At 39.9% G+C, this 24167-nt stretch overlaps 1 protein-coding gene across 5 annotated transcripts in view; it reads right to left on the reverse strand.

The window, feature by feature from the left end:
• Positions 1-512: 512 nt before the first annotated feature.
• Positions 513-24167, reverse strand: part of SLC17A5 (solute carrier family 17 member 5) — a 72494-nt gene continuing 48839 nt past the window's right edge. For 4 of the 5 annotated variants that reach the window (XM_061132049.1, XM_061132046.1, XM_061132047.1 and 1 more), the window contains 2 exons: positions 12641-12731; positions 513-1909 (listed from right to left, as the gene is read on the reverse strand). In XM_061132049.1, coding sequence (XP_060988032.1) covers positions 1772-1909; positions 12641-12731 — 229 coding nt within the window. In that variant the 3' untranslated portion in view covers positions 513-1771. The remainder of the gene's footprint in view (positions 1910-12640; positions 12732-24167) is intronic. The other variant, XM_061132050.1, reaches the window with a different exon arrangement.

Here is a 24167-nt window from a genome sequence, read left to right on the forward strand (position 1 = left end):
CACGGGATCTTTGATCTTTGTTGGGACATGTGGGATCTAGTTCCCTGAGTAGGGATCGCACTCCGGTCCCTAGCATTGTGAGTGCAGAGTCTTAGCCACTGGACCACCAGAGAAGTCCCTGCTATTTTTGTTTTTTAAAGGCTAGAGAAGGCTTTTGTGTGTCTTTGAGACAAAAGGGAAAGAACATGAAGACAGGTAGAGACTGAGGAAGCAAATTAAAGAGGAATTACTGAAGCAAGGTATAGTGAAGGTGGAGAAGATATAATCACTAATGCATGCACATGTTTTAGTGGGAAGAGTGGACCCTTTTGAGAGCAGGAAGGGCAGGCTGATGGCCATAGGGGTTTGTGATGCTGCATCACTCAGAGGACCTAAGTATTCTGCCCAGGTGATGGTAGAGATGCATGCAGAGGTCGACAGTGGTTTGAGGAAGACAGCAGGAAAGATGTAAAACAGCCACTGTGGATACACAAAGATATCATAGAACTGTCAGATCAAAAAAAAAAAAAAAATCATTCCAAAAAGGTTTATTTTGATAATTTATAAAAGAAATATCACCATAGCATCTTAAAGCTATTTACAGATTTAAACATTAATTTACAGAATGTATACACGTCATATTAATTAAATAGCTTTAGTTAAAATGTTACAGGTAGTGTTGAACATACACAACGAAACATAAATCAAGTTCTAAATCACATAAATACCCTCAAAGCATGCTCAAAACCACTGGAAGATGGTCCAGGAAAAACTAGAAAAATAAAATTTCAGAAACCAGCACTAAAGATGATTACACCACTGGTTACAGGTGATATGGAAGTAGAAGTCACTTTAACCTTGAACTGCAACCAGACACTTAGGTTTAAGACAGACAGGAAAAAAAAATGTGAAAATGTTTTTCTTCTTTTTAATTATTCTGGTGTAGCTTCTAGAACACAGGACTTGAAGATTTATACTCTGATCCACGTGAAGGTAGGATCATCAGGGATGATGTTATATGTGGCTAATTGGGCATCACACTTTCTTTTGCAGGTTACATGCCAGGCAGTACTCCAGTGTGCTGGGAAGGGAAGGGAGAGGGTGCATGGAAACCATGACTGTGGATCGTGCTGTCCCTGTTGGCTCAGGGCTTCATCCACACATTAACAGCCCCAGGGGAAGAATACCATCCAAAGCCTTGGCGCTGACCTGGTCTTGGATGCTGCCTAAGTGCTGGGCACTGTCCCTGAAGCCAGAGAGGGGATGTGTGGCAGCTGCCTGGGCATGCTTCCCTCAGTGAAGTTGCCAGGCTGAATGATACAGTGGCTGCCAGCTCTGTGCAGAGGCTCAAGTTAGAGATCTAAGTCAGTCAGGGATTCTTGATGACAAATAATTTTTTGGGGAAAGTGTACAAAAACAGATGTTTAACAAGACCTGAGAATTATTATCCACTTTAATTAAGCAAAGGTACAGACGGGTCTATTTCAGCTTATCTTTTTAGGTATGGTCTTATAAATAAATAGAACTCCCCTATTGCGGGTTGCCTGACTTGCAGCCAGGTATGTGACCCTGAATTATAAGTTCCAGCAAATGGGTTAATAATAATTAAAAATAGCTAATTTTGCTTATCTGGCAACTAGTGACATTTCATGATTACAAGCCTTATAATTCTAATACAGTACAATTTTTTTCTTGTATATAGATTGCTTACACATTAAAATATCAAAGGCACTTTTAGGTTACATGATAAACAAAGATACATTAGTAGAGACAGGATTATTTATTGGTTCCTTCAGTTCCTGTGTCCTCGGTGATCACTGACAGCCCAGTTTTGCACTTCACCTTTGGCGAATAGTGTGAAGAAAATGGCACCAAATACATTGATAGCAGCAGCAATGCAGAAAACAGTTTTCCATTCTCCAATAGTGTTCTGCAGAGAAAGAGAGAAAAAGATGCAAATACAAAAATATCTTGTTTGTAGTTCACTTTTTAAAAAAGATGGTGTCTCAAGACTGTTGTTACATAGTAGTAGCATTATTCATAAAACCTGGACAACACAAATGTCCATCGACAGTGAACTTGTGGCATATGTATTCAATGGAATACTATACAGCAATGAGAATGGGTGACCCACAACATCATCGATACAGCTCACCAAATGTTAAGCAAAAGAAGCCAGACACAAAAGAGTTCTGAGTGATTCTATTGATATAAAGCCAATGAGACAAAGCTAATCTCTGGTGTTAAGAAGTCAGGATAGTGGTTCCTCTTGGTGGGGGTGAAAGAGAAAGGAAGGGATGCCTGACCACTGTGCAAAGGAGATAACGTTCTGTTTCTTGATTGGGTGGGCACGGGTTACATGGATGTTTTAACTTTGTGAAAATTTGTCCTACTATGTATTTAGGATTTGTGCATTTTAAAAATGCATGTTATACTTCAAGAAAAAGTTTACTAAAAATAAAACATGGGTATGTCCTTGAATCATGTGTTACTAGGAAAGTATTAGTATTATGTCAGCACATCACCTCCTAAGTTCTCATGTGGGAGGTGTCAGAGGCAGATCAAATAAGGATGAGTTAAGATGGACTTTTAAGTTCAAGTTTGAGACCTGGCTTGAAAGATCCTGCAGGGCTCTTGAATGGCACTCAATACATGATGTGGAGGGATTTGTCAGTGAGAGATCAAAAAGATGCAGTGTGTAATCCAGTAGTACAAAAATATCCAGTAGTCTAATCATTATGAATTATGACATTTTTCATACAATAAAAATAATTTATGTAAAAAATATCCAGTAGTTACCTAAATCTCTGGGTCATGTGACTATCTTTAATAACCTTTTTTTTAAAAAAAATTTTCACAGTTTCAGCGTATCCAGAGTGCTACATTTGCAGCACTTAAAAAGAAAAACAAAACAAGCAGCAGAACCGGCAATGAGGAAGAAAAAGGAAACCAGGAAGTTGGAAGCTGTCATGAAGTGATTTATTTAGGAAAAAAGGAAAAAGAAAGAAAGGAGCACTCTGTGGTTAATTATGCTTACCTGAGATGAATGTATTTTGGTGAAAAAAAAACCTTAGAACTGCTTCTTAAATTTTAGGGACTATTTAGATATGGTTGCTAACAATGTGTTATCATCCTAGGGTGGAAGTCGGTCAGTAATTATAGTTATAAATCAGAGAGACAGGTTTAAGACAGCGTCTTAGGATTCCAAGACAAAGCTGCTCTGTGTGATCTACAGGTTGAAATAACTCTTCAGTGTTATCTGGAGGCAATGTGTGACTTAAAATCAATCAATAGTATCAGAAATTCACAAAGCTCCTAGTTTGCCTCTCAACAAAAAAAATTCCACTAGTTTTTAGAGAATACTGTTTTGTCTGTAACAAAACTGAACCTCAGGCATGCTCTGACCTTTTATTTCATTCTTTTTCTTCTTAACTTTTGGCCATGTCACACAGCTTGTGGCATCGCAGCTCTCTGACCAGGGACTGAACCTGGGCCATGGCAGCAAGTGCCAAATCCTAACCATGGGACTTCCAGGGAACTCCCTATTTCATCATTTATGCTCTGACTCATTCCACAAAACTTTTGCGGTTGTGCAGTAAACTTTAATTGTAAGTAATTACAATTGTAAAGGCAAATGTGCTTTTCCTTTTTTAAAAAAACTAATGGCCTTTTGGACTTGCCTGGTGGCACAGTGGGTGAGAATCCACCAGCCAATGCAGAGGACACAGGTTTGATCCCTGGCCTGGGAAGATTCCACGTGCTGTGGAGCAACTAAGCCTCTGGGCCATGACTACTGGGTCCAAGCTCCAGAGCCCTGGAACCGCAACTGCTGAGCCCAGGTGCTGCTACTACCGAAGCTCGCACCGAGAGCCCATGCTCTGCAAGAGAGGCCACTGCGATGAGAAGCCCATACAACGCAATGAGTAGCTCCTGCCTGCCATAACTAGCAAAAGCCCACGCACAGCCATGAAGACCCAGCACAACCAAAAATAAATACAAGTATAAAAAAATAAAATAGTAAGTTACAAGAATGGCCTTCTAATAATATTAAACAAATGCTTAGACAACATATCTGAAATCCAGTTCATTTCCACTTTACAAACATTCAAGACTTGAATTCAGGAGTCTGTATCTTCCCAGCAGAAGTGCCAGGGCTATTGAGAATGTATGGAATTACTCATGGTAGTGTGCTGACTTAGGTTCTTGTGTTGCCACAATGCTCCAGGAAGATAAGGCGAAACATCTGTGACCTGACCATGCTGAGACGTTCCAATATTCCTTTCCATTAAGTGAGAGAAAATCGTAACAAGGAGGCACTGATTGACTTGAGTAAGGAATTAGAAATGGTAGACAGCGCCACCTGCAGTGAATACACATGTTTGAAGTCAGAGTTTCTGGTAATAAGACAATTTGTAGGCATAGCCTGAAAATCCTAAGGATTGGATAGTGTTAATTTCATCACAGAGACAGAAAATTAACTCTATTTATAGAGATTTAAATAAGCCTCTTGAAGAATCCAATTTCACTAGTCCTTTAGATTTTTCTTAAACAGTAGGAAAAATAGAGTTTGAAAGGGCCTTTGAGGTTGCTGAATTTGGTTTCTTATATAACTCAGAGTCCCTGCTTAGTGATCTGGCCTTAGGCAGCCTTTTGGCTTCAGTGCAGACCAGCCCCGGGTCCACAGTGTTTCTGGGGCAGCGCCTGAACATTGGTGGGGGGTGGGGGCCCTCCCACACCCCGGCTCACCCCTCCAGGCTCCATCCCCACAAACTGGCTCTTCCCTTCTCTGTGCCCACAGCACTCTGCGCACGTTTTTTTCCTGCCTTTGTCACACTGTACTTTTTTTTTTTTTTTTTATTACATACAACCTTCAAATAATGAGCTTCTCAAATGTAGAATTTGCAATTTTGCCTTCAAATCCTTTGTATCTGTCACATAAATAAGCACTCAAGAAGTGCCAGTTGACATAGGGAACTGATTACTTGCTAGATTGCTCTTTCCGCTTTTGATTCCCCCTCTTCTCCTCTTGGTCACCTCTATCTCCCTCCTCCCTCTTCTCTTCTCCATGTAACTCTGTGAACCTCTCTGGGTGTCCCTCACTGTGGAGAATCTTTTCACCATTAATCTAGATGTTTTATCATCAGTGCTGTATGGATGGAGAAGTCTTGAGTCTACTGTAAGAATAAGACTGAAAACCAGGGGCAGGAGGCTTAAGTCCAAAACCTGAGAACACCAGAGAACTCCTGACTCCAGGGAACATTAATCGATAAGAGCTCATCCAAAAGCCTCCATACCTACACAGAAACCAAGCACCACCCAAGAGTCAACAAGTTCCAGAGCAAGACATTCCACACAAATTCTCCAGCAACGCAGGAACAGAGCCCTGAGCTTCAATATACAGGCTGCCCAAAGGTCACACCAAACCCACAGACATCTCAAAACTCACTGCTGGATACTTCACCGCACTCCAGAGAGAAGAAATCCAGCTTCACTCACCAGAACACTGACACAAGCTTCCCTAACCAGGAAACCTTGACAAGCCACTTGTCCAACCCCACCCACAGGGAGGAACCTCCACAATAAAGAGGAACCACAAACTGCCAGAATACAGAAAGGCCACCCCAAACACTGCAATCTAAACAAGATGAAAAGGCAGAGAAATACTCAGCAGGTAAAGGAACATGATAAATGCCCACCAAACCAAACAAAAGAGGAGGAGATAGGGAGTCTACCTGAAAAAGAATTCAGAATAATGATAGTAAAAATGATCCAAAATCTTGAAAACAAAATGGAGTTACAGATAAACAGCCTGGAGACAAGGAAGAAATGTTTAACAAGGACCTAGAAGAAATAAAAAAGAGTCAATCAATAATGAATAATGCAATATGTGAGATCAAAAACACTCTGGAGGGAACCAATAGTAGAATAACGAAGGCAGAAGATAGGATAAGTGAGGTAGAAGATAGAATGGTAGAAATAAATGAAGCAGAGAGGAAAAAAGAAAAAAGAATTAAAAGAAATGAGGACAACCTCAGGGACCTCTGGGACAATGTGAAATGCCCCAACATTTGAATCATAGGAGTCCCAGAAGAAGAAGACAAAAAGAAAGGCCATGAGAAAATACTCGAGGAGATAATAGCTGAAAACTTCCCTAAAATGGGGAAGGAAATAGCCACCCAAGTCCAGGAAACCCAGAGAGTCCCAAACAGGATAAATCCAAGGCAAAACACCCAAGACACATATTAATCAGGTTAACAAAGATCAAACACAAAGAACAGATATTAAAAGCAGTAAGGGAAAAACAACAAATAACACACAAGGGGATTCCAATAAGGATAACAGCTGATCTTTCGATAGAAACTCTTCAGGCCAGAAGGGAATGGCAGGACTTACTTAAAGTAATGAAAGAGAATAACCTACAACCTAGATTACTGTACACAGCAAGGATCTCATTCAGATATGTAGGAGAATTCAAAAGCTTTATAGACAAGCAAAAGCTGAGAGAATTCAGCACCACCAAACCAGCTCTTCAACAAATGCTAAAGGATCTTCTCTAAACAGGAAACACAGAAAGGTTGTATAAACATGAACCCAAAACAACAAAGTAAATGGCAATGGGACCATACCTATCAATAATTATCTTAAATGTAAATGGGTTGAATGCCCCAACCAAAAGACAAAGACTGGCTGAATGGATACAAAAACAAGACCCCTATATATGCTGTCTACAAAAGACCCACCTCAAAGCAAGGGACACAGACTGAAAGTGAAGGGCTGGAAAAAAATATTTCATGCAAACGGAGACCAAAAGAAAGCAGGAGTCTCAATACTCATATCAGATAAAATAGACTTTCAAATAAAGGCTGTGAAAAGAGACAAAGAAGGACACTACATAATGATCAAAGGATCAATCCAAGAAGAAGATATAACAATTATAAATATATATGCACCCAACATAGGAGCACTGCAATATGTAAGGCAAATGCTAACAGGAATGAAAGGGGAAATTAATAATAACACAATAAAAGTGGGAGACTTTAATACCCCACTCACAACTATGGATAGCTCAACTAAACAGAAAATTAACAAAGAAACACAAACTTTAAATGACACAATGGTCCAGCTAGACCTAATTGATATCTATAGGACATTTCACCCCAAAACAATGAATTTCACCTTTTTCTCAAGTGCACATGGAACCTTCTCCAGGATAGATCACATCCTGGGCCATAAATCTAGCCTTGGTAAATTAAAAAAAATTGAAATCATTACAAGCATCTTTTCTGACCATAATGCAGTAAGATTAGATGTCAATTACAGGGAAAAAACTATTAAAAATTCCAACATATGGAGGCTAAACAACACGCTTCTGAATAACCAACAAATCACAGAAGAAATCAAAAAAGAAATCAAAATATGCATAGAAAAGAATGAAAATGAAAACAAAACAACCCCAAACCTATGGGAAACTGTAAAAGCAGTGTTAAGGGGAAAGTTCATAGCAATACAGGCTTACCTCAAGAAACAAAAAAAAGTCAAATAAATAACCTAACTCTACACCTAAAGCAATTCTAAGTTTAGAAAAAACGTATATGATAGGCTGAAGTGAGCTGAATTTTCTGAAATATGTGTGAGTAGTACATGTGAAGGTGTTTACTATTTTAGTGATTGCCCTCTTAGTTCAAGGAGGGGGAAGGAGTGTTCTCTTGGTAAGTGACAGTGGTATCACTTAATGCTACCTGTGATGAGGTCTCCTCAGAGATGAAATTAGTTTGAATTGCCACCTGGATGTTGGTTAGCTTTCCGCTTCCGTATTTTAAGCATGAGTAAGCTTGGGTTCCCTGGTGGCTCAGATGGTAAAAGTGTCTGCCTACAATGAGGGAGACCTGGGTTCAATCCCTGTGTCAGGAAGATCCCCTGGAGAAGGAAATGGCAACCCACTCCAGTACTCTTGCCTGGAAAATCCCATGGACAGAGAAGCTTGGTAGGCTACAGTCCATGGGGTTGCAAAAAGTCGGACACGACTGAGCAACTCCACTTTCACTTTTCACACCTAAAGCGACTAGAAAAGGAAGAAATGAAGAACCCCAGGGTTAGTAGAAGGAAAGAAATCTTAAAAATTAGGGGAGAAATATGCAAAAGAAACAAGAGACCATAGCATAAATCAACAAAGCTAAAAGCTGGTTCTTTAGAAGATAAATAAAATAGACAAACTATTAGTCAAACTCATCAATAAACAAAGGGAGAAGAATCAAAACAAAATTAGAAATGAAAACGGAGAAATCACAACAGACAACACAGAAATACAAAGGATCATAAGAGACTACTATCAGCAACTATATGTCAGTAAAACAGACAACTTGGAAGAAATGGACAAATTCTTAGAAAAGTATAACTTTCCAAAACTGAACCAGGAAGAAATAGAAAATCTTAACAGACCCATCACAAGCACAGAAATCCAAACTGTAATCAGAAATCTTCCAGCAAACAAAAGCCCAGGACCAGATGGCTTCACAGCTGAATTCTACCAAAAATTTAGAGAAGAGCTAACACCTATCCTACTCAAACTCTTCCAGAAAATTGCAGAGGAAGGTAAACTTTCAAACTCATTCTATGAGGCCATCATCACCCTAATACCAAAACCTGACAAAGATGCCACAAAAAAAGAAAACTACAGGCCAATATCCCTGATGAACATAGATGCAAAAATCCTTAACAAAATTCTAGCAAACAGAATCCAACAATATATTAAAAAGATCATACATCATAACCAAGTGGGCTTTATCCCAGGGGTGTAAGGATTCTTCAATATCCACAAATCAATCAATGTAATGCACCACATTAACAAATTGAAAAATAAAAACCATATGATTATCTCAATAGATGCAGAGAAAGCCTTTGACAAAATTCAACATCCATTTATGATAAAAACCCTCCAGAAAGCAGGAATAGATGGAACATACCTCAACATAATAAAAGCTCTATATGACAAACCCACAGCAAACATTATACTCAATGGTGAAAAACTGAAAGCATTTACCCTAATGTCAGGAACAAGACAAGGGTGCCCACTCTCACCAATACTATTCAACATAGTTTTGGAAGTTTTGGCCACAGCAATCAGAGCAGAAAAAGAAATAAAAGGAATCCAGATTGGAAAAGAAGAAGTAAAACTCTCACTGTTTGCAGATGACATGATCATCTACATAGAAAACATGAAAGACTCCACCAGAAAATTACTAGAGCTGATCAATGAATATAGTAAAGTTGCAGGATATAAAATCAACACACAGAAATCCCTTGCATTCCTATACAATAACAATGAGAAAACAGAAAGAGAAATTAAGGAAGCAATTCCATTCACCATTGCAATGAAAAGAATAAAATACTTAGGAGTATATCCACCTAAAGAAACAAAAGACCTGTATACAGAAAACTATAAAACACTGATGAAAGAAATCAAAGAGGACACAAATAGATGGAGAAATATACCATGCTCATGGATTGGAAGAATCAATATTGTCAAAATGGCTATACTACCCAAAGCAATCTATAGATAATGCAATCCCTATCAAGCTACCAATAGTACTTTTTAGATAACTAGAATAAATAATTTCACAATTTGTACGGAAATACAAAAAATCTTGAATAGCAGCCAAAGCAATCTTGAGAAAGAAGAATGGAACTGGAGGAATCAACCTGCTTGACTTCAGGCTATACTACAAACCTACAGTCATCAAGACAGTGTGGTACTGGCACAAAGACAGAAATATAGGTCAAGGGAACAAAATAGAAAGCCCAGAGATAAATCCACACACCTATGGACACCTTATCTTTTACAAAAGAGGCAAGAATATACAATGGAGAAAAGACAATCTCTTTAACAGGTGGTGCTGGGAAAACTGGTCAACCAGTTATAAAAGAATGAAACTAGAACACTTTCTAACAGCATACACAAAAATAAACTCAAAATGGATTAAAGATCTAAATGTAAGATTAGAAACTATAAAAGTCCTAGAGGAAAACATAGGGAAAACACTCTATGACATAAATCACAGCAGGATCCTCTATGACACACCTCCCAGAGTAATGGAAATAAAAGCAAAAATAAACAAATGGGACCTAATTAAACTTAAAAGCTTTTGTGCAATGAAGGAAACTGTAAGCAAGGTGAAAAGACAGCCCTCAGATTGGGAGAAAATAATAGCAAATGAAGCAAATTACAAAGAATTCATCTCAAAAATATACAAGCAACTCCTGCAGCTCAATTCCAGAAAAATAAATGACCCAATCAAAAAATGGGCCAAAGAACTAAACAGACATTTCTCCAAAGAAGACCGATTGGCTAACAAACACAAGAAACATGAAAAGATGCTCAACACCACTCATTATCAGAGAAATGCAAATCAAAACAACAATGAGGTACCATCTCACGCAGGTCAGAATGGCTGCTATCCAAAAGTCTACAAACAATAAATGCTGGAGAGGGTGTGGAGAAAAGGGAACCCTCTTAAACTGTTAGTGGGAATGCAAACTAGTACAGCTACTACGGAGAACAGTGTGGAGATTGCTTAAAAAACTGGAAATAGAACTGCCATATGACCCAGCAATCCCACTTCTGGGCATACACACCGAGGAAGCCAGATCTGAAAGAGACACATGCACCCCAATGTTCATCACAGCACTGTTTATAATAGCCAGGACATGGAAGCAACCTAGATGTCCACCGGCAGACGAATGGATAAGGAAGCTGTGGTACATATACACAACGGAATATTACTCAGCCATTAAAAAGAATACATTTGAATCAGTTCTAATGAGGTAGATGAAACTGGAACCTATTATACAGAGTGAAGTAAGTCAGAAAGAAATACACCAATACAGTATACTAATACGTATATATGGAATTTAGAAAGATGGTAACGATAACTCTGTATGCGAGACATCAAAAGATACACAGATGTACAGAACAGTCTTTTGGACTCTGTGGGAGAAGGTGAGGGTGGGATGATTTGAGAGAATAGCATTGAAACATGTATATGTGAAACAGATCGCCAGTCCAGGTTTGATGCATGAGACAGGGTGCTCAGGGCTGGTGCCCTGGGATGACCCAGAGGGATGGGATGGGGACGGAGGTGGGAGCGGGGTTCAGGATGGGGAATACATGTACACCCATGGCTGATTCTTGTCAATGTATGGCAAAAACCACTACAATATTGTAAGGTAATTAGCCTCCAATTAAAATAAATAAATTAAAAAAATAAAAAATAAAATAGAAGAGAGGAAAAAAAAAAAGTGCCAGTTGAATATACGTTTGACTACTTCAGGGCTCACTAATTCACAGTGGTGTTGGTTAGGTTGCTAAGTCGTGTCTGACTCTCTCTCTTTTTTTAAATTTTTGTTTATTTATTTTGGCCTTGCTGGGTCTTTGTTGCTGTACAGGCTCTCTCCAGTTGTGGCGAGCGGGGGCTACCCTCTAGATGCAGGCTTCTCGTTGTGGCGGCTTCTCTTGTTGTGGAGCATGGGTTCCAGGTGCATGGACTTCAGTAGCTGTGGTGCACTGGTTAGGTGCTCTGCGGCATGTGGGACTGTTCCAGACCAGGGATCGAACCCATGTCTCCCGCACGGGCAGGCGGGCTCTTTACCACTGGGCCACCAGGGAAGCCCTGTGTCTTACTCTTGCAACCTGATGGACTGTAATACGCCAGGCTCCTCTGTCCAAGGGCTTTCCCAGGCAAGAATACCGGAGTGGCTTGCCATTTTCCTTCTCTAGGACATCTTCCCAATGCAGGGATTGAACCCACATTGAACCTGTGTTTTCTGCATTGCAGGTAGATTATTATTTCCACCAGGGAAGCCCACTATGTCACAGGGCAGCCCATTCCACACAGTAACAGCTTTAAACAGAAAATTTGCTATTTATCTCCTCGTAACTTCTATCTGCTTTTGTGGAACTGTTGAGAGAAATCACCATCTTTTGAATATGTGAAGACATCTATGCATGCCTGCTAACTCACTTCAGTTATGTCTGACTCTTTGTGACCCCATGGACTTGTATGTAGCCTTCCAGGCTCCTCTGTTCATGGGATTCTCCAGGCAAGAATACTGGAATGAGTTGTTACGCCCTCCTCCAGGGGATCTTCCCAACTCGGGGATTGAACCTGTGTCTCCTGCACTGCAGGCGGATTCTGTACTGCTGAGTCACCAGGGAAGCCCAAAGACATCTATACATCTTCCTAAATCTTCTGTTCTTCTAAATGTTCTTGATAATTTCAACTGTTTTTGTTCATTCGCACATGATTGCCTGATACCTTTGTGGTTCCATTTCTTGAATAATTCTACACTGCCAAATTTATTTGTTCAAACCAAAGATACAAGTCATGTATCTGCTATAATATCACAACTTTTAAGGACTTGCGCTATTTCAGTTACAAGATCTTCATTTAACTTTGTTCTATTGTTCTGTCTAAAATTCAGAATGTTCTTTGAAATATACTTTCCCACCTACTAAGGCATTTAGGTTTTCGTTGCTGTAAATAACTGCACAAGAATAGGCATTCAGCATTTTACCCTTATTAAATATACTCAACTTTAATATAGATGTGCAGCTTCAAATAAACTGCTTAGACCTTTTTGGTTTATAAGTAAGTTATCTACTTACCTCAGGAGTCAGACTTCTAGCAATGATGGGCCCAATCATTCCAGGAATAGTGGCAAAGGTATTTGTGATGCCCAGGAGAATACCAGCATACCTGCAGAAACATTTTCATAGAGGTTTATTAATGTGTTACACATTTTTTTGGGGGAGGGTGGGAATTGAACTCGTCTGTACCCCCTGCAATGGAAGTGCAGAGTCTTAACCACTGAACCACCAGGCATTCCCTGTGTTACACATTTAAGTAGCTTCTGTCCATAGATAGCTACATTCCCATGCTGTATTCTTGTGAAATTTTATGTCTAAATGCAATGTCTTACTGAAATAGGACTAAATAGTTAGCTGCTGAAAACCTTGCATTTCAATAGTTCTAACATCATATAGAGGAACATGGCCACTGAAATGATCCCTTTTACAGTGAAATGGAGATGTGCCGAGATATGATTTTCATACAAGACGGTATCTAGATAGGAAGCTTCATGTATCTTAAAATTTTTTAAGTTAAAAAAAGAATTTATTTCCCGATTACAAAATTTATGTCATTGTTAAAAATTTAAAATAAGAAAAATACTATGAAGAAAGTAAAATTACTTATAATCCTTCTATGTATAGATAATCAACAGTAACATTTTGGTAAATATCCTAATTTTTTCCTGTATATATTTTAATATATCTAATAACATAACAATATATTATTATAGAAATGAGATACCAAGCACAGTTTCACAACTTATTTGTTGAACTTATTACATATCTTCCTGTAGCTAAATCCCTGCATATTGTCCCAGACATAGACAAACTGAGTTTATAAATACTGTGTGTGTATGACAAAAATGCCTATTGATAAAAATTTTTTTCAGAATCTTTATTGTCCTCAAAGCTGGTACTTCATGTTTTAGGAGGGAATCATTCTCTAATTCAAGTTTGCTAATTTTGACCACATAGTCTCCCTGAAAACTCACGTTTTATTCTCCTTTATTATTTCCAGTGCAACATATATGCTCATTCAATATATGCTGACCAGAGAAATGGTGTGTGACCTGAAGTTGTTCAGATCCCATGCCTGGTCCTATGGGGCTCTGGCTGCACTGGCTGCTGGAGCTTTGTCCCCTGGAGACAAAGGGACAAAGTACCTTCTCCTGGGACTTGATTCCAAAGGATTATACAGTATGCAACATTTTGGATTACATGCTAGGGTTGCTGAACAGTATTCTAAGTTGTGTGTATTAACTGAATAACTTGGGATTTTGTCTTGTAACCGGCCCTACATTCTAAATTTTGTAGACTGAGGCATCATTTGATATAGTCTTATGTGGCTCAGACGGTAAAGCGTCTGCCTGCAATGCGGGAGACCCAGGTTTGATCCCTGGGTTGAGAAGATCCTCTGGAGAAGGAAATGGCAATCCACTCCAGTACTGTTGCTTGGAAAATCCCATGGACTGAGGAGCGTGGTAGGCTACAGTCCATGGGGTCGCAAAGAGTCGGACACGACTGAGCCACTTCACTTTCACTTTATGTCCCCTGTATTTCCTGTACACTAGTATCTATGGGCTTCTTTGGAGGCTCAGACGGTAAAGAATCTGCCTGCAGTGCAGGAGACCCAGGTTCAATCCCTGGGTCAGAAAGATTCCCTGGAGAAGGGAATGGCAACCCACTCCAGTATTCTTGCTGGAGAATTCCATGGACAGAGGAGCCTGGCAGACTATAGTCCAAAGGGTCCTGGCAGACTACAGACTTGAGATCCTAGAGGGTTCATTAGATTTAGGTTTGATATTTTTAGCATGAAAACTCAATGCTGGTGGTAGAGTTAAAAATTAGTTAATCGAATAAATTATTTTTTTTATAAAAGTCACCTGTGCTGTGTGCTTAGTCGCTCAGTCGTGTCCGACTCTTTGCGACCTCATGGACTGTAGCCCGCCAGCTGCCTCCGTCCATGGGGATTCTCCAGGTAAGAATACTGGAGTAGGTTGACATGCCTTTCTCCAGGGATCTTCCTAACCCAGGGATCAAACCCAAGTCTCCCTCATTGCAGGTGGATTCTTTACCATCTGAGCTACCAGGGAAGCCCACAAATACTGGAGTGGGTAGCCTATCCCTTCTCCAGGGCATCTTTCCCACCCAGGAATCAAACTGGGGTCTCCTGCATCGCAGGTGGATTCTTTACCAGCTACCAGGGAAGCCCAAAAGCCACCAAGTTACATACAAAGGCCAATTAGAGCTTTTTAATGAGATAATCAGTGATACTATAAAATAAAATTGTGGTCAAAATTAAAGAAGCTTGGCATTTATTAGGCCGTATAATCTTACTGTGGGATGATCCCGTTTTTGTCAGGTTTAGGATCCTCAGTGCCTCGGCTGCAGACCGCTGACCTGAAATTCCTCGCCCCAGGTTAGACATGGAAAAGCGCCTGCTATGGACAGAATCATGTCCTCCCCCAACCCCCACTTCCAATGTGACTGCATCTGGAGACAGGGCTTTTAAGAAGTAACTGAGGCTAAGTGAGGCCATAAAGATGGGCTCCCAACCTAATAGGGTTGGTGGCCTTACCAGGAGAGGACGAAAGGCAGAGTCCTCTCTCTGTTTCTGAGAGCTCCTATGGAGGAGAGGCCACGTGAGGACATAGTGAGAAGGTGACTGTCTGCAAATCAGGAGGAGAGCCCTCACCAGAACGCAACCCAGCAGGCACCCTGACCTCAGACTTCTAGCCTACAGAACTGCGAGAAGATCAATTTCTGTTTTTTAAGCTACTCAGCCACATAGTATTTTTATGGCATCCTGAGTCGATCGACACAGTGCCTAAATAAAATATCCTGCTGAACCCAATTCAGTTATCTATAAATATCACAAATATTTATGCTAAAAACCGATGTAAACAGTGCACAACAACAAAACGAAAGAGCTCAGAACTTTTTGGCTTAAGCCCTTCAGGGAGCAGATCTTAAATTAACCAAGCTTGGCAGAACTTGTCCTTTTTTTTTTTTTTTTTAAAGCATTAACACCTTGGCAGTAGGAGGAACTGACTGCAATGCTGCCAGGCCTTTTCTGTGACAGATATTAAGTGCAGATGAATGTTGTGAAATTCTAAATGTCAGCACCAAGAAGCTCATTCAAGTACTTATATTACACTGGGCAAGGAAAGGCCATGAAAGATTGATGAGAGCCTGGGGGAAAAAAATTGCTGTATGGACTCAGTCTGGATTCTGTGCTATTGGAGTCTTAGAATTCTGTGGGATTAACAGTTAAAAATCTATTCAAATCCTTTGGAATCTGAGTAACAAAATTATCCATAGAAAATATCTATTTTAGTCCACAGAAGAAAAGGCTTAGAAAATACCATGTCACATATATTTACATGCTAACAGGACTGATTGCCTATTGAAAAACCTTATGCCAGGCAGGGTTCTAAGTAGTTTTTCTATCTTATCTTACTTTAACAGTAAAATGAACCCCATGAGGAAGGTTATCTTTACTCTATAGATAAGAAAGAAAGAAAGACCATAAAATGTTACTCAATTTGTCTGGTTCCAAATCAGTACTTAACATTGGAATGTTATAATCTATAATGCTGGGGCTTGTAGCAAAAAATTAAGCATGAGAAAACTGATCTTTCCTACAGACTGAATTCAGTGATGACTGTTTTCAATAAGGTATTGTTACAGATATATAAAATATCCAGCAACAGAGGAATGGATAAAGATGTGGTACATATGTATAATGGAATATTACTCAACCATAAAAAAGAAAGAAAGAATGCCATTTGCAGCAACATGGATGGGCATAGAGACTGTCATACTGAGTGAAATAAGTCAGAGAAAGACAAATATCATATGATAACACACGTGGAATCTAAAAAAACGGTACAAATGGACTTACTTACAAAACAGAAATAGAGTCACAGATGTAGAAAAGAGACTTATTGTTACCGGGAGGAGAAAGGAGAAGGATAAACTGGGAGACTGGGACTGACATATATATACTACTATATATATAAAAAAAATAACGAGTAAGGCCATACTATATAGCACAGAGAACTCTACTCGATACTGTATAATGACCTACATGGAAAAATAATCTAAAAAAGAGAGGATATATGGATATGTATAACAGATTCACATACATATACAGCAAATTGATTCACTTTGCTGTCCAACTAATACAACATTGTAAATCAACTGTACTCCAACACAAATTAAAAAAAAATAAACTATAGTTTATTATTTTAACCTCCTTGAGAATAGAGTCTGGGTGTGCCCAGGACACATACCACTTTGGACAGTAGATGCTCAATAAATAATCTGTTGAATACATTTTTAAAAATTATGTCTTATTTTCCCACAATTTATTGACTATTCACAGAGTAAGAGGGAAAAGGATGAACTATAATTGTTGATTATGAAGATACTCCTCAATTGTGTAAGAAATACATCACTCACCCTAATGTCTTCCTTGGAACATAGTCAATTCTTATCACAGTTTCTAACCAATGCACGAAGGAGATCCAACAGTTTAAGCCATTTTAATAGTAAACACCAGTTATTGCTGTCACCCACCCATCCATCCATTCATTTAACAAATAATTCTTAAATTTTATTTATTTATTTATTTATTTTTGGCTGAGCTGGGTTTTCACTGCTGCGTGGCATTTCTCTGGTTGTGGCAAACAGGGGATATTCTTCATTGCAGTTCATGGGCTTCTCGCTGTGGTAGCCCATTTAACAAAAAATTCTTAAGTATGTCATTTGTGTCCACCACTACAGAGGACTCTCATGTCCAGTAATGAATTAAACATAGTTCTTATTCTCAAGGAGCTCACAGTTTACTTAATGAGAAAGACTAGGGGTCAAAAATGTAATACAACCTAGTCCTGTGAATAATGGGCTTCCCAGGTGGTTCAGGAGTATGTCAAGGCTGTATATTGTCATCCTGCTTATTTAACTTATATGCAGAGTACATTGTGAGAAATGCCAGACTGGATGAAGCACAAGCTGGAATCAAGATTGCTGGAAGAAATATCAATAACCTCAGATATGCAGATGATACCACCCTTATGGCAGAAAGCAAAGAGGAACTAAAGAGCCTCTTGATGAAAGTGAAAGAGTAAAGTGAAAAAGTTGGCTTAAAGCCAACATTAAAAAAACAAAGATCATGGCATCTGGTCCCATCACTTCATGGCAAATAGATGGGGAAACAATGGAAACAGTGGCAGACTTTATTGTCTTGGGCACCAAAATCACTGCAGATGGTGACTGCAGCCATGAAATTAAAAGACACTTGCTCTTTGAAAGAAAAGCTATGCCAAACACAGACAGCATATTATAAAGCAGAGATATTATTCTGCCAACAAAAGTCTGTGTAGTCAAAGCTATGGTTTTTCCAGTAGTCATGTACGGATGTGAGAGTTGGATCATAAAGACTTGGACATAAAGCACCAAAGAATTGATGTTTTTGAACTGTGGTGTTGGAGAAGACTCTTGAGAGTCCCTTGGACTGCAAGGAGATCAAACCAGTCAATCCTAAAGGAAACCAGTCCTGAATATTTATTGGAAGGACTGATGCTGAAGCTGAAGCTCCAATACTTTGGCCACCTCATGTGAAGAGCTGACTCATTAGAAAAGACCCTGATGCTGGGAAAGATTGAAGGTAGGAGGAGAAGGGGATGACAGAGGATGAGATGGTTGGATGGCATCACCAACTCAATGAACATGAGTTTCAGCAAGCTCCAAGAGATAGTGAAGAACAGGGAAGCCTGGTTTGCTGCAGGGCATGGGATCTCAAAGAGTCGGACACGGCTGAGCGACCGAACAACAACAGCAGGTGGTTCAGTGGGTAAAGAATCTATCTGCCTGTCAGTGCAGCAGATGCAGAAGTGGGTTCTATCCCTGGGTTGGGAATATCCCCTGGAGGCAGGCATTGCAACCCACTCCAGTGGTATTCCTGCCTGGAGAATTCCATGGACAGAGGAGCCTGGCAGGCTACAGTCCATAGGGTCACAAAGAGTTGGACACGACTGAAGCGACTGAGCGTGCACGCATCATCATGGGTATCTTCTTTACTCTTCAGGTCTCATCTATTGTCAAGTCACTTCTATTGTATTTACAAAGATCTCAACTCTATCTACCTCTTTACATCTCCTATCTCCATTCCAGGCCATCACCACCTCCTATCTGGGTTACTGCAATAGCCTCCTAATTGGTTTCCTCTGCTTGTATTTGTTCACACAAGAGTGACCTTAAAAGTGACCAGAGAAGGTCACTTCCTACTTGCTTTGGATACAATTTAAAATACTTACTATAGGCCCCTACTTACTCACCAGTGGCTTTCTTCCCTGCATCTCAGCCACAAGTGACCTCTCAGTTAAGTGAAATATAGAGTTTTGGACTGAATGTGTATGTGCTTCCAAAATTCATATGTTGAAGTCTTGACCCTCAATGTGACTGCATTTGGAGACAGGCTCTTTACGAAGTGATAGAGGTTAAATGAGATTATAAGGGGTGGGACTCTGATCTGACAAGGCTGATGCCCTTATAAGAAGAGTGAGAGATGTCAGAGCTCCCTCTCTGCACACACCCATTCACACGTACCGAGGGAAAGGCCGTGTGAGCACAGAGCAAGGAGCTGACCCTTCTGCAAACCAGGAAGTGTCCTCACCAGAAACCAAGGTGTCAGCACCTAAATATGGGGATTCTAGCCTCTAGAATTGTGAGGAAATTTGTTGTTTAAAAAGGTACTCAGTCTGTGTGTTTTATTCCGGCAGCCCAAGCAGACTGAGACACACACCAATTTCCTCTTCCTGTCATGTAAATTCTTCTGTCAAGAACACTACTTCCGTTTTGCCGAACTTCTTGCTTATCCTTGAGGCTTTAGCTTAAATAAGTATCACTTCCTCAGAGAGACCCTCCCTTGCTCCCTGATCTGCCTTATACCCCCATTATATTCTCTTACTTTCTCTTCAAAAAGTTAGTTTTTATTAGTTTCTTTCACGTCTACCACCCTAGACTAAGAGTTCCATGGGCCAGGGCTGGGCTGTTTTGGCTGACACTTGGTGGGTAGGCATGTTTTAAGTATTTGTTGAAAGAATGAATTGTCATCATAACTTATTACAATTATTTTTTATTGTTCTTTCCCAAACTAGACTGATTGCCTTTGTGAGCAGGAGCTGGGTTTTATTTTCTATACTGCCATGTGGAGGGTTGAATGTACAACTGATATTATACAGACATTTGTTGTTTGCACTAGAGGACTGGGCCAACCCTGAGACTCATGCTTGAAAGTACAAGGGATATACAGGATCCTTTAGATCCCTGAGGATCTAAAGATGCAGATTCTGGTTCACTAAGTCTGGAGAGATGCCTGAGAATCTGCATTTTGCATAAGCTCTCATGTAGTGAATGCCAGTGGTCCATGGACCGCAGTCTGCATAGATAAGAATACTCTAAATCTTTCCTAGTTCTAACTTTCTATGATAAAACTATACACTGTATACACTGTATGTACGAACTATGCACTGTATATACACTGCATGTATGAACTATACACTGCATGTATGAACTATACACTGTATATACTACATGTATAGACTATACATTGTAGTGTCTACACTGTTTATAAAAACAATGTCACTCGTTTAACTTACTTCCAGGGAAATCCTTTCCAGATTCCTTTTCTAATCAATCGCATACGGGAACGTATTTCAGTCCTTTAATTATTGCTACTCCTTGAATCCTTTTCTGTAACGAGACTTAGTCTACTTCGTAAATACCATGTCCGCTTCAAGCCCCGGGCAGAGACGTGTTTAGGCCTTCGGGCTCCCGAATAGGCCCTCCTGCTGAAATGGCTTCTTACACCTTCACTCCTTCCACGGCAGCAGGCTCTTATTTGTTATGTTTATATCTGATCTTTCAAACTGTCACTATATTTAACAAGGTTTTCTTGAGGTTAATTTACTTTTCAAGTATTCTTCTTCTCTTTTCTCACTATGTTAAGCTCCTTTAGTTTTTTTTTTTAATTAAAAAAGTTTTTTTTTTTGGTTGTGCTGCATGGCATGTTGGATCTTATTATTAGTTCCCTTACCAGGGACTGAACTTGTGCACCCTGCACTAGAAGTGAGGAGCCTTAACCACTGGACCACTGGGGAATTCTAAAACTCCTTTAGTTCTAAACTCAACAATATGTATACTTAACATTTTCTAGCTTGTAAAGTTCACAAAACTCTTCCCCTGTTTCTCATAAGAAAGAGCATTAAAGCAAAGTGTTGACTGACACACAGTAAGGTCAATACACAGATAGTTTTTTAGAAAGAATTCTGACATGATACTGAATATGAAAATTTATTTTCCAGGCTTCCCTGGTGGCTCAGTGGTAAAGAATCTGCCTGCCAACGCAGGAGACACCGGTTTGATCCCTGGTCCTGGAAGATCCCAATACTGGGGAGCAACTAAGGCCATGCACCCCAACTATTATTCCTGCGCTGTAAAGCCCAGGAGCTGCAACTACTGAAGCCCATGTGCCCAAGAGCTTTGTTCCACAGCAAGAGAATCCATCACGAGAAGCCTGCACATCGCAACTAGAGTAGACCCCGCTCGCCACAACTCAAGGAAAGCCCACATGGCAACAAAGACCCAGCACAGCCAAAAATAAATAAAATAAAATAACAAAAAAAGAAAATCTATTTTCCTTCTTCCATGCATATAATTGATTGACAGCACTGCCGATGGCCCTGCACAGTACCAGGCCGGGGGTTAACAGGACAGACTTGGGCCCTGAACTCGCAGAGCTGACAGCACCAGAGCTTTTGCTTGGCTCTCTTTTGTTTCAAATCGTTTCTTGGCCCAATACCCAAGTGTTATTCATTTTCTTTCCTTGGTTCCCCACTGTTAAGAGTATGCAGATGGAAGCTCCTATTTTTTTTTTAGTATGATCATATAAATCAACCACTCAACAAGTATGGACTGGGGGTGCTTCTCCTTGTGCAGAAGTTGTGATATGGATATATAAGATGTCTCAGTCTGAGGAAGTTCCCAAGTAGATTGGGGAGAGAAGCAAGAGAAGAGTTACATTCAGAAGTAATTACAAATTAAGCTATGGTATCCAGCATAAAATTATAAACGGAGAAAAGGAAGAGAAAAAAAGCACAAGTGTCTGGAAAGGCTTAATGAAGAACTGGGATGTAAGCTGGGAAGGATTCATATGGATGGGGAGGAAAGGAAATGGACTGGAGGCTGAGAATGAGTCCCAGTAGAGGCATTGTGGAATAGCAGACAGGAATCTGCCTGGAGCCAGGCATACATAGACTCTGATCCTGTGGCGCCTTCTTGAACTTCTTATACAAAAGAAGAGACTGGATTAGAATGATTTAAAAGGTCCACGCAAGTTCTATGAGCATCAGTTTATTGGTGCTTATCTAGAAGTATTTATTGAAGGGATGGGAGACTGAGGATTAATAGGAATAGGAAGATTCTGAGGTAGTTTAGGTATGAAAAATTGGGGGTAGGGGGTAGGTAGGAGGCTACTTGTCTTTTCCCTAAAAATAAATTCATATTCATTATTTCAAAAAAATTAAGTGCACCAAATCCTCTGGGTTAAAATATTCACACAGTCCCCTCTACCTTGTGTCAACTGGCACAAAAGAATTCTAGAAGAATGTGGTCCAAAGAATATTTCCAGAGAAATAGCTATTGAAAGAATTCTGGGCTTAAAAGTAGGATCCTAGGGGAAGTTTTGGCTCTATCATTTATTAGCTGGGTGATACAAGATGAGTCACTTGACTTCTCTGAATCTGAGTTTTCTCAGTCATAAACTAGGTCAAGAATGCCTTTCTCAAAGGAATGCTTTAAGGATCAAACAAGATAATGTTTGTGAAGATGGTTTATATGCTATCAAGTACTAAACAAATATATTTGCAAATAGGTAAGATCATAACTGGACAAACAACTCGGTCTGGTCTTCGGCATTCATCCATCCAACTAAATGCTCGCCATGGGCCGAGCTCCTTGGTGAGTCCTGAGAACATTAAGACTCCGAAGAACTCTGCCTTCACCGAGGTCCTATTCTAGCTGGGCGGTGTATGTAATGTTTTTACAGAGGTGATGATAGTTAAACGTGTAAATTTAAAAACAACTTCGGGCTTTAATTATTATGTAAACTGAAACCTCGTTTAAGGATTTAAGTCAGTCTTAGGGCAGTCAAATTCATAGACACAAGAAAACAGTAGAAGGGCAGTTGCCAGGGGGTGGGTGAGGGAGGAAGAATGGGAGTTAGTGTTTAATGGGTCCAGGGTTTCAGCTTGGGAAGATAAAAGAAGAGTTCTGGAACGCGCCTCCCTGGTGGTTCTGTGGTAAAGAATCTGCCTCCTAGTGCAGGAGACGTGGGTTCGATTCCTGGTCCAGGAGGACCCATGTGCCTCGGGGCAGCTGAGCCCGTGTGCACAACTCCTGAGCCAGCCCGTACCCTAACGCCCTTGGTCCACAAGCGAAGCCAATGCAACAAGAAGCCAGCACACTGCAACCAGAGCGCAGAACTTGCTCTCATCAACTAGAACAAAGCCTGAGCAGCAATGAAGAACCAGCATGACTAAGAAAAGAAATAGGTACTTTTAAAAAATAAGAAAAAAAAAAAAAAGAGTTCTTGAATGGATCATGTTGATGGTTGCACGACAATGTGAATGGATGCACTTAATGAAGGGATAATTAGGAAATTTGGGATGGACATGTACACTCTGCCATATTTAAAATGGATAACCAACAAGGACCTACTCTGTAGCACAAGGAACTCTGTTCAATGTTATTTGGAAGCCTGGGTAGGAGGGGGGTTGGGGGAGAATGGATACATGTATAAGTTTGGCTGAGTCCCTTTGCTGTTCGCCTGAAACTTACATGACGTTTTTAATTGGCTGTATCCCAGTACAAAACTAAAAGTTCAAAAATAAATAAATAAATAAAAATACATTAGAACTTCTAAAATATTAAAAAAATGGTATCGATAGTAAAGTTTATGTTATGCATAATTCACTACAATTAATGATTAGTAATGATTAAATAATGATTAGTAATTTAAATAACTTAAAGCTAATCTGAACCAATCTTTTTTTTTTCTTTATATCTTTTTTTTTTCATTTATTTTTATTAGTTGGAGGCTAATTACTTTACAATACTGTAGTGGTTTTTGTCATACATTGACATGAATCAGCCATGGATTTACATGTATTCCCCATCCCGATCCCCCCTCCCACCTCCCTCTCCACCCGATTCCTCTGGGTCTTCCCAGTGCACCAGGCCTGAGCACTTGTCTCATGCATCCAGCCTGGGCTGGTGATCTGTTTCACCCTAGATAATATACATGTTTCGATGCTGTTCTCTCGAAACATCCCACCCTCGCCTTCTCCCATAGAGGCCAAAAGTCTGTTCTGTACTTCTGTGTCTCTTTTTCTGTTTTGCATTTAGGGTTATCGTTACCATCTTTCTAAATTCCACATGTATGCGTTAGTATACTGTATTGGTCTTTATCTTTCTGGCTTACTTCACTCTGTATAATGGG

The sequence above is a fragment of the Dama dama genome, chromosome 28, assembly GCF_033118175.1.
Source record: "Dama dama isolate Ldn47 chromosome 28, ASM3311817v1, whole genome shotgun sequence".
NCBI classification, from domain to species: domain Eukaryota; kingdom Metazoa; phylum Chordata; class Mammalia; order Artiodactyla; family Cervidae; genus Dama; species Dama dama.